General features: G+C 38.9%; 1 protein-coding gene across 2 annotated transcripts; it reads right to left on the bottom strand.

Annotated features, from left to right (window-relative positions):
* Positions 1-234: 234 nt before the first annotated feature.
* LOC146468092 (uncharacterized) lies at positions 235-1,944 on the bottom strand. 2 transcript variants are annotated; one of them, XM_085124942.1, is made up of 2 exons: positions 1,767-1,944; positions 235-964 (listed from the first exon to the last, which is right to left on the bottom strand). In XM_085124942.1, the coding sequence occupies exons 1-2, from the start codon at positions 1,852-1,854 to the stop codon at positions 516-518; spliced, it is 537 nt and encodes a 178-aa protein (XP_084981068.1). In that variant the 5' UTR covers positions 1,855-1,944; the 3' UTR covers positions 235-515. The 2 variants fall into 2 exon arrangements, with proteins under 2 accessions (XP_084981068.1, XP_084981067.1); XM_085124941.1 differs by having other exon boundaries at positions 1,695-1,943.
* Between the last annotated feature and the right edge of the window lie 9,643 nt (positions 1,945-11,587).

Below are 11,587 nucleotides of genomic sequence, written 5' to 3'. Positions count from 1 at the left end.
AAGGGAAAACAAACCAACCCATTTTGGATTAATCAACAAAGCTTTTATAAACACTGAGATTTTCCGGTTCATCTCCAAAACGAGCACAAGAATCCCCTGATTTTTCTCCCTTTCTAGCTAACATGAGTTAGCCATTATCTGACTGCAGCAAAAGTTCTAAAAATTCCGACTGTGGGTAGATTTTGGCGAGAACGTTCCGTCTTATATATTAAGTCAAGTAGTCAGAAACCAACATTTTTCCTGTTATAACCTCAGTTTATTGTTGTACCATTTAATACAAAATAAAAGAGTCCCCGGGAGATTAACCTTGATCATACATCCCACTTATTTATTTTGCTTAGTTTTATCCTGATCAGTGCCAATTAGCCAGTAACAAAATAGCTCAAAGACTGTTAATTGTAAGGCTTGTTCGCTACTTCCAATAGAGAACTTTTCTGATCTGCTTGTAAATGAATCCCTTAAGTTGTGTTAGTTTCTATAATTTCGTAAAAATCCCCAGAGGACAGGAAAGCTGTTTAGACGTAGAGAGCATAAACATCGCAGCATACTCTTCCTCCATTATCGGCTTCGCTGTAGTCTGCCAAATCTTCACCGTACCACAAGCGTAACTCTTCGCCTCTTATCACAGAGCGAGGATGGGCGAAAACTGACATGACCAGCTCTGGGGAGAACTCGTTATATCCATGAAGTATGGACCACTTTGCATTCGCCGTTTGGATGAACTGTCTTGGAGGCAGAAGGACATGATTGGCTGCATTTGTTATGACCACATTGATCTGATTGCGTTTGTCAGGAACAAAACATCCCCAGTAAGACCAACTGGAATGATGGCAGGAAACATAACCGTACAGGTGGACCAACTTTATGGCCGCCAAACTGCCTTGCGATGGAGCGTTGAACCTACCGAAGTGATGATCTTTGGCACCAAAACACACGGGAGAGGTATTAGCTTTCTTCCAGCGGCCTAGGAATTAAACGTAAAATGTTTGAGATCTTATAAGGATTCTAAGTGCTTTTTTGCTCCTCTAAGGTCGCACCTTGCGTTGGGGACAAGTACTTTTGTGTGTTTCACGTTAGAAGAGTTTAGCATCCAAACGCACACTTTCTTTCACACTTTTCTTCTTCTTCTGCGAGTTTTCTAGGCCGCTTTGATAGCAAAATGCTTTTGAATAGTTATTCACTACATTCATTTAAAATAATTATGTGTGACTTTTAGTCGAGGTTAATTCACCGTTCGCCCCATTGCTTTACAGTAAACCGCCATAAAAAAGAAAACGGGTTGTAGCCGGTTAACGGTGCGACAACTCAATTACAATATCCAGTTGAAGATCAGAGCTAAATCGCCAATTTTTTATACGGCTTCGTAATGTTAATCAGTGTGTTACGACTGCTTTCAGCGCTAGTTTTTAACCAGAACACCGCAAACTATTTTTTTGTTTGATCAACCAACCTCGGTTGTAGTTTCAAAGATGAAAGCCCTCTCACACAGGCGAAGTTTCCTTTTCTTGTGTGTTTTTAAAAATTGAATTTCTATTTTTCTTTGATTCGACGGGAGCAAATTTGGTTGAAAAATATGTCACAATTCAGTTTCAGTGCTTCGCTTACACGCATTTGCGTTCGAAATCACATATCCTTCTCTGCGCGCGACTACATTGAACGGAATTTTTTTTCCCAGTTAAAGCTATCACACAAACCTGAGGTATGGTTCCCAACTCCTCTCTTCAGCGTCGAAGCGTGGTAAGCATCATCGTTCAAGGCAGGCACACGTCTCTCTTCAAGCTGCGGAGATTTCTCAGCCAACAGCATCAGAATACCAAGAGCAAAAACGAAAGCGACGATCAAAATTCGCTTCATCTCGATGCAAGTGATTTACCGACTCGTGTTCTTCAAGTATTGTAACTCGGTTGGTTAGCTTCTAACTTCCTTATACACATTATTCAGGCCCATAATTTTTGTGTTCGTGTAAAAACGAGTTGTTGTTTATATTATGACGGTGTTTAAGCCGAGTGGTTAACTTCCCCTTAGGCCCGGTTCAGACCGGACGCCGAACTTTTCGTGAGCCGAACCTAATACCTTTGAATTAAATACATGAAAAGTTCGGCGTCTTAGTGAATCAGTTGAGAACGGCTGCTTCAATTTGGAACGGCTCAGCCGGGAATTTCGGCTTTGATTCAGACAATAGATAGATAGATACTTTATTATAAACACCATTGTAGCCATAGGCTGAATTACGGGATATTTACAAATTCTAATAATAACAAAGAGAAAATAAGAAAATTATCTACATCTTATAGACATGGCTAAAAATATAATAACAAAGAGGAAATGAGAAAATATCTACATCTTATAGACATGGCTAAAAATAAAACTGTTCTTCAAACGCTCGGTCTTACATAGGGGGAGAGTGAAATCACTTTTGCGTCTCAGTGCATATTTACAACTCTTCCTTTGAGGGAGGAGGCAATGGAGACTGTGGGTGGGGTTACAGACGATCTCGTCAAACAGATCGATTGAAATCTTTTCTCTCCTCTCATGAAGCTTCGGTAGGCCAACTGTTTCTAGTGCTACACTATATGACAGGTCAGAATAGATGATTCTGAATGCCCTTCTTTGGATCCGTTCCAAATCTACACTAACGTAGCTTGGTAGAAAACGATGGAATACAGGACTTGCGTATTCCAGGACGGGCCTAATACATGTCACATAGAATTGCACCAATTCACTTGGTGCCACTCCGGATCTCTTGAGTTGAAGACGAGAGGAACATTTTCTAATTAGTTCAGAGACGTCGAACTTTCATGAGCAGAACACGCGCCCCGGCGCGTGATCTGCCAAACAGGCCGCATATCATCTCTCGCGCGAACGCCACACTCAAAGGCCGATAGCAATAAAAATCTTCTCGAACTCTTCTGTTAAATCAAACAACAAGTTCGATTCAGAGGTCGTGTTGCCGGGATCGACCCGATTACCGTTTGGTATTACTTACCCCAAGCTCTGTTCAGTAAGGGAAGATGAGGCGAGGTACGGTAAAATTTCCATATTGCACTGAGAACAAAGCGCCGTCGTTTGACTCCTTTTTGTTGGGTAAACATGGCACCGTGTTGTCGTAGATTTAGAACTTGAAAGAGTGTAGTCTCAAGTTTTTAAGAGTGGCATTGTTACCGAATTTTGCTGTGTTCTGGTCAAAAACTGCAAAAAATATTTGACTATTTGTACCGTTTGCTCAAACATGAAATTGCTCTAAGAGGATTTTTGGTAATTGCGCACCTTAAAAATTAGACGACTGGAAGGCCTGTCTATGATGATTTTTTGTCTGTTTTCGTTTGTCTCCCTGCTTCTGTTCCTTTAGTCAATAAGGCTGAACTTGTGCAAATAAAAAAAGTTTAATTGACAGGTGAGTCATTTCTGGCCGGAATCCCGCCGGAATATTTACTTCATTCAGTTATGACTAAACTACTGAGCATCTTATAAGACTGTGGGAATATAACCATATTTTCCCAATCATGTCCTAACAAATTAGATCACATCGTTGTGAAATGTCTGAGATATCGGGTTGAATTGTTGCGTCAAAATATTTGGCTATTTGTACCGTTGCTCAAACATGAAATTGCTCTTAGAGGATTTTTGGTAAATGCGCACCTGAAAAACTAGACGACTGGAAGGCCTGTCTATGATAATTTTTTGTCTGTTTTCCTTTGTCTCCCTGCTTCTGTTCCTTTAGTCAATAAGGCTGAACTTGTGCAAATAAAAAAAGTTTAATTGACAGGTGAGTCATTTCTGGCCGGAATCCCGCCGGAATATTTACTTCATTCAGTTATGACTAAACTACTGAGCATCTTATAAGACTGTGGGAATATAACCATATTTTCCCAATCATGTCCTAACAAATTAGATCACATCGTTGTGAAATGTCTGAGATATCGGGTTGAATTGTTGCGTCAAAATATTTGGCTATTTGTACCGTTGCTCAAACATGAAATTGCTCTTAGAGGATTTTTGGTAAATGCGCACCTGAAAAACTAGACGACTGGAAGGCCTGTCTATGATAATTTTTTGTCTGTTTTCCTTTGTCTCCCTGCTTCTGTTCCTTTAGTCAATAAGGCTGAACTTGTGCAAATAAAAAAAGTTTAATTGACAGGTGAGCCATTTCTGGCAGGAATATTTATTTCATTACTATGACTAAACAAGTGAGACTGTGGGAATATGACCATATTCTCTCAATCATGTCCTAACAAATTAGATCGCATCGTTGTGAAACGTCTGCCGGAAATATCGGGTTGAACTGTTGCGTCAGAATTACCGAATATCGAATATTAATACGAGCTAAAGCTGAAGTCGGTAGAAGTTTCCGTGCCAACAAATCCAATGATTTGTAGTTTTACCTTAAACCTTGAAAAACACTTCCTCGACTTAACCTCTTCATATATGGCTCGGCCCATTGCCAAGTGATAGCGCAGAACCTGCCGAACTGATAGTTTTTTGGCGTCAAAACACACGGGAGATGTACATCTTCAAGAGACCTAAGAATTAAACAGAAAATACGTATGACATCTTCTTGGGATTCTGTGCTTTTCAGGGGGCTCCCTTAAGCTGAGGGTCCCCAATAGGGTTCTTCAGTGGTGGACCAATTTAGCGCCTGTACCGTTTTAGGCGCTTTTTGCTCGATCATTGTTAATTGTGTACAAACGTATACATTTCAAATTACAAAAGTGTGTTACCGTCAAATAAGAACCTAAAAGTTATTACGCCTTGCTGTCCAGAGTTTCCGTTTGTAACCATGTGCAGGTATGTGCCAGTGTTTAATTCAGTGCAAATGTGTCTGCCTTTTACCCTCCCTAAAAGGATGTTTGAAAACGAAAACAAAAATGTGGAAAGCTTATTCATATTATATTTTCTTCCATAGCAACCAGTCGTAATAATGTTTGAAAATGAAGGCCATGTCCCAACCCTGGTGTGATACTACAACGAATTTTACCAGTTTACTTCGACCTTTCAGCGCATAATGTATTTTGCTTCTGTAGATTTTTTTGCGCATTCCGCCCGTCAATCCACGTCAGAAACGAAAGACTGCAGTCTCATTTTTGGACAATATATACATAAAAATATACACAACTTTCTAAAATTTCTTGATCCAGAACAAAAACTCCACTGTCACAGGCCGCGTTCAGCAGAACGCAGGCTGGGAACTAGTAACAACTCGTGTTGCACTATGGGATGTAGCTGCTGTCGAGCGTGTGTTTCCCCCTTCGGCGCGAAAACTTAAAAAAATCGTGCAAAACAGTCTAAAACAGGTCAGTTTGCACTCTAAAACGTCCTAAATTGTTTTAATTTTCTTCTATATATGATTTACATTCAACTTTATTTGATGAAGTGATTGTTTTCACTCTGTTTACAGTTGAAAACGAGTTTCCGAAGCGCCACATGCAAATTTGCGTCATGGCCGTCGTTCTGCTGGTGCGAGATTTTTACCTTCTTCTTTGTACTAAGAAAGAGAGTTGACTGACTTGAAAAGCATCTGGAGTACTGCAATTTGGCAGGTAAGGCCAAAGGGTCTTGTATCTGTGGTTAACCTATCTGGGAGAGGTTAGATAATTAAACTTAAGCTTAATACCAGCGGTATTTTTCGTATAGTAATCTTGGCCATTCATGTTTATTTATAAAAGAACTTTAGTTTACTATTATCCCTTGAATGACGCTTTATTTCAAAAGGTTTGTCAATGTTGCTGTGTACATGTAGACTGTGTAGGGTGTTTCTAAAGGGCCGTTTGTTTACAAGACAGCTAAATAACAATATTGCAGACCTGTTAAAAAGCGGAATGTACCCATAATTCCAAATAAATATCGGCGCTGTTTTTGGGTCCATAGGCGCCTGTGAACTCAAAACAGCTTGGATATTTCTTTGCAATGTTAGAATTATTGCCATTTTATTTTTTCTCGTTCATGTTTTCGACTTGATTGTTCGATTGTAATCACCGACCGGAAGCGAGTCTCAGTATTATTGTGAAATGTAACGTCAATCACTCAGGGCAAAGTGACAGGGATCGGAAATAGAAGATCAAGTTCAAACAATAAGATTAGCTTTTATTACAATACGTGAATGTTTTCTCTGTAATATGAGTGTACGCGTGCTGGTGACTGCTTGTGAGTGTAGTGAAAACCTTGTGAAATCCAGTGAAGGGAATGTGTGGTTCCAGAAAATATCCATACCCCCACCACGGAGGGAAATTCACATAGGACCCCCCCACCCCTCAGGATTTTCCATTTTCGAGGTATTTTTTTAACCCCCCCACCCCTTTGGAAATTCCTCAAATACAGAACACACCCCCATCCCCCTCTGGAAAAGTTTTATTTTAAAAGAACGCCTCAAAAATCAGTTTGATGTGAACATTTCAGAAATATCAAGAACTGCCTACACGAGGAGAAAATATGCGTGATCAAAGAGCGCGCGCGCCGTTCAATTTCACCGGTAGAGTTTGCCAAAAAGCTCTTGATACTGAAATAATTGTTGTGTTTTATATTTACCTGTGGTCATTGACATCAAACTTTACTATTAGCTTCGCTGAAGATTTTAAATCTAAATTGTTGGAATAAGTCCGGCAATGCAAAAATGTGTTTTCATTTAATTTGCATATGTCATGTTTACGTTCCTATGCAAATTTGTAGGAGATCAAAAGGATTTTCGCTTTAGTTCTACTCAATCGATTTTTCTCATGGTAATCATTCAGTCTAGTTATTTTAGTCAATAGTTTTCCTATTGGATCAGAATAGCTTGGACAACATAAGCATTAACAGGGCAGGGAGACAAATTGACCTTTCAGATCGTAACTTGAAACCGCAGACGAAATGGAGCCGCATTTAACGAAATTAGCATGTTCACGTTCTTATGCAAATTTTGTATGAGATCAATAACGCATTATAAGAATGTCAAATTGGCTGTATTTTGTTGAATTTTGGCATAGAAATTAAGTCAATAGAACTTTTTGTACTTTGAGTTGAAATACTTTGGACAAAATAAGTTTTAACACGCAGAACACGAGTCAGTTTTGAGAAACCAGTTATAATTGACCCTGGAAATTGACCTTTGCCCGTAACTCTACACAGCATACAAAAATAACAAACGAATATTGCGATGTTTTATCTAAAATTGGGGCTTTTACTTTATAGCCATACAAAATGTTCCCTTTATACATTGATTCAAATTCAATTGTTTCACAAACAACAGTTCTATAATAACTGAGTCACGCAACGCAGACATAGATTTCTTGTGTCAGTTGGAGTACTTCGCTTACAACGGCTTTCCGGAGAAGGGAAACATGTTTTTAATGTAACAAGGGTTTCTTTAAAACAGTTAAACAAAGTAACGTCTTCAAGAAAGATCTACGATGTTGCGAAGTTGGTAACTTACAATTTTGAACAACTATGTCTGACATGAATGTGAAGTTGACCCTCTGGAAACTTATCCAACCATTCACCCCTCCTCCCCTCTGGAATTTCCTGGGCGCCCCACCCCTCTGGAATTTCCAATTCCCTCCGTGGTGGGGGTATGGATATTTTCTGGAACCACACAATACAAATTCTAAAATGATATCTTCAAGTGAGGTTTGTTGCGTTTAGCGAACGGGAATTTATCGTGATCTCATTACTTATCAATTGTGTTGGCAGCAATCGGGAGATTCCCAACAACAAAAATTGTGGGTACTGTACCATACCATTTTTTAACAGGTCTGCACCACGTTTTACCTGTTCAGTAAATGGCCTTTAAAACGAAGACCTAAAGGGCCATTTACAGGACAGGCAAAAACTGGTATGGACACGTTAAAAAGTAATATGGTACCCATAATTTCTGTAAAGAAATACTAGTGCTGTTTTGCACCTGTGGACCCAAAAACAGCACTAGTAATCCATGAGCCAAGTGGCTAAAAATGGTGCATCGGTACCACTTGAGGTGGCAAAGGCTATCATATATCAAATTAAAGATTATCATGAGTAGAATCCAAAAATATATGATAGCAAGTCTGTACTGGTAGCTTAAGGCTGTCACATGACCTTGAATGTAACGCACGTAGTATAATGAGAATAAAGGGCCTATTCTTTTGGTCACTGAGAAATCTCATTTTTTACCCCCGCAGACTTGTTTGTTCTTAACGAGAGTCAAATAAAATTGAAAATCAAGATATTATAGCAAGTCTGTTTCCCGTTAGAGCTTTTTCCTTTGGGAAAACAATGGGAGGTTTTTGCAGGTACAAAGCGTGACATGTGTCACGCTACCGTGGCAAAACTCTTCCATTACATACAACTAAAAGATCTATTTTATGTAGAGAGATAAAATTAAAAAAACTTGCTGAGAATATGTACTAAGTAGCTCTTTACTTTCATTAATTGGATTGGTTCAAGTTGAGTATCCTGTGGGAGATTGCTGTGTAGCATTTTCACTATTTACAGGGGTTTCAATAAGTTCTGAAGTAGGCGGCAGACCTTACCCTCTGGAGAAATTATTAATATGGACATCCCCAACCCCTCGGAAATTTCCGTCTATTAACCCCCCTCCGCTTCAGAATTTCCATTGACCTTCCGTGAGGGGGGGGGGGGGGGGGTATGGATATTTTCTGGAACCGCACAATTTCAAATAAGGATTCTTGATCCAAAATCAACTACCCCTTATTTAAGCCAAAGATCATATATAGTGTCTTCAATATTTAATTAATAGCCCATTTTACAGTTGTGTGCTAAGTGACCTGGTCTTGGATTGTAAGCGAGGCTGGGGGTGGCCTTGTTTTGACACAAACCTCACTGCTTTTCATATGTAGGTCAAACAAAAGGTCACCCCCAGCCTCGTTTCCAATCCTATACCAGGTCACTAAGCACACAACTGTAATATGGCCTATTGATAAGCCAAAGTGCATGTGGTGGTGCAACTGCTGTTTGATAGACCTTTATCACATGGCGGCCATGTTGAGTCTCAGGGGAATAAAAAACTATTTTTAAATGGCAAACCTTGCATTGAATTCACGTCTGGCCGAGGCTTACCTTCCTGTGCGAAAAGAAAGCTTTTTATTCCCCCAAGACTCATTATGGCCGCTGAGTGATAAGGGTCTATAGGCACGCTTTGAACTGTTTAAAGATACCATGGCTGATGAGTTTCCTTTGAGCTAATGGACCATGCCCAACCATGTTTCTGAGCACTCCGTTGAGCACAGTTTCTGTGAGACAGAAATTACACAATTTTGTTGAGTGTGCAACAATCTGTGTCATCGCAATCTCAGCATTAAGTTCACTTCTGTTGTCTTCAAAAGTTTTTGCATAGTCCATGGCCTTGCCTTTTCATTATTTTAGTGGTGTTCTTCAAACATAGTCGACACTGACATAAAAAGGGAAAAAATGTGAGCTCCTGCAACACAAACCTCACATTTACAGAGCCAACTGATGACAAAAACAGCTGTAACTAAAGCAGAATTTAGTCTTCAATGCTAGCTCTTTAAGAAGCTATAACGCTGAGGAAAGGATCAAAAGACAATTAGCCATGACTAGAAACACACCCGGGGGACTCCCACATAAAAGTGACAGGGGTGATCATCGGAAATTTTGAAAAGAACCCCTAAAAGGTACTAGAATTTTGTTTTGTGGGCATTGTCCAAACAATTTTTTACCGCTTGTAAGTAAGTAAAGTCTTTATTTATCAAGGGTAGCACAAAATAGCATTAAAATACTTCTAACAAACAAGTGGCCCTCACTTATTTACAAGATTAAAATTATAATATAATAGATTAAGAAGAGGTACCAACTCTATAACAACACACTGACAATTTGACATTATTTTTAATTTACATGTAGCAATAAAGACCACATGTAAATAACAATCCATTGCCTGTAAAGAAATTGGAAGCTGGCTTTTCTTTCGATTCTCCCAGTTAATATCTTCTGTAGCAGAAACGACTTCCTCAACAAACCAGAAAATTTTGCATTTCTGATTGGCGACTATATGTTAAGCACACCCGTTCTGACAAATTTGGATTTTTTTTGTTAATGGCAGACCTGGTCTTTCCGCCCTCAGTGTCAGCAAAATGACTTGAAACAAAAGTCATCTCTCCACAGACTCGAAGTTCAAGCCACAAAATCTGCAGTTCTTGTTTTGATTCTATTCCTCTCCTTAGGCTTTCTTCCTCTCTTACAAATTGTTATTGGCATTGTCATCATTTCCTGGCCAGTGGAGGGTGAAGTGACAGTTATAGACAGATAAGGTAATTGGATTAACTGAACAACAAATCAATTAAAGTAAGTGATTTTGTTTTTTTGCAACACTGGCGTTTGCCATTTTTCACGAAATACACAAAACAGTAAGGTATTATATATTATTATGAAGTTTGAGCCCAGGAATTCTTAGTCTCCTTCACATTCGTTATTCGGGTTGCTTCAGAATGCTACCCCCATTCTTAAAAGCCTTCAGTATTTGCATGGGACTGAAAAGACTACAGGATGATCAATTTCAGCGGTAGTTGCCTAATGTAAGAGTGAATCATCCACAAAAGGTGGCCAGTTTAGGTCATCGAACTGATTAGAACTTTTTTTTCAGATTGAAGTGCTAATTGTATCATTAGCTATAGTCCTTTGTGCCGAGTCTCAACACATAACGTAAGGAACTAAACAAATTTTAAGGCCCAATCTCACCTGCAATGGCCAACTGCACAATTGACCACTGAAATGTCTAAATCGACAGAGTTTTTTTAGTGGGACTTAACCTATTGAATATAAGCGGTACCAGCATCTTTTACTTACTATTTACATTCTTATTTGTTTGTTTTTCTCTTTTTTTTCCATTAATTAATGGGAACTCTAATAACAAATTTATGAGCCAGGGAAATATGGAAATCTGAAATTGAAAGAAATTATAAACTACAGGCAGTGGCCTTTATTCTCTGATCCTAGAGAGGATTAGAAATGAAGAGCCAAAATGTAAAATTATGCTATTTAAAGTAATGATGGCACTTGCTTTATTTGATATATTCAGCAAAGCAGCCTTTTGCCCAGTCTTTCAAAAGCCAGTATGGCAAGTTCATGAATTGCCTTGAAAGTCAAACTAGATTTTTGTTTACATAAATATAAAGCCAAAATATCAACTTTAGCAAGATCGAAAGCTTCTTCTGATGTTATAAAACGCTGACAGAAGCAGCAATAAATTTCATTCGGGGTCTAGTGTGAGCAATAAGATAGATTCACCAGAACAAATGTAAACACTTCTGACAGAAACCACAATAAATTTCGTTTGGAGTCCAGGGTGAGTAATAAGATCGATTCAACAGAACAAATGTAAACAGTCACTGAAAAATTGCTAATGCATGGCGACATCATCGCAATGCTTGATGTATTTCAATATTTATGTTCACGTGGATTAAGCCAAAATAGCAACTTTAGCAAGATTGAAAGCTTCTTCCTTTTTGACCGCCGACAGAAACCGCAATAAATTCCATTTGGGGTCCAATGTGAGTGATATAAAGATCGATTCAATAGAACAAATGTAAACACCGAAAATTTGCTAATGATAGTGACAATCATCGCAACGCTTGATGTATTTCTATATTTACATTCACTT

Source organism: Pavona decussata, unplaced genomic scaffold (genome assembly GCF_977016875.1).
Source record: "Pavona decussata unplaced genomic scaffold, jaPavDecu1.1 SCAFFOLD_133, whole genome shotgun sequence".
In the NCBI taxonomy this organism is placed as follows: domain Eukaryota; kingdom Metazoa; phylum Cnidaria; class Anthozoa; order Scleractinia; family Agariciidae; genus Pavona; species Pavona decussata.
Note: the sequence above shows the minus strand (reverse complement) of the source record. Positions and strands in the feature narration are given on the sequence as shown.

Bases quoted from the DNA above. Each gene is read 5' to 3' on its own strand.
- LOC146468092 (XM_085124941.1), bottom strand. From the start codon at position 1,854: ATGAAGCGAATTTTGATCGTCGCTTTCGTTTTTGCTCTTGGTATTCTG. The intron at 965-1,694 runs GTTTGTGTGATA...TTTAATTCCTAG, and splicing joins AGTTGGGAACCATACCTCAG to GCCGCTGGAAGAAAGCTAAT.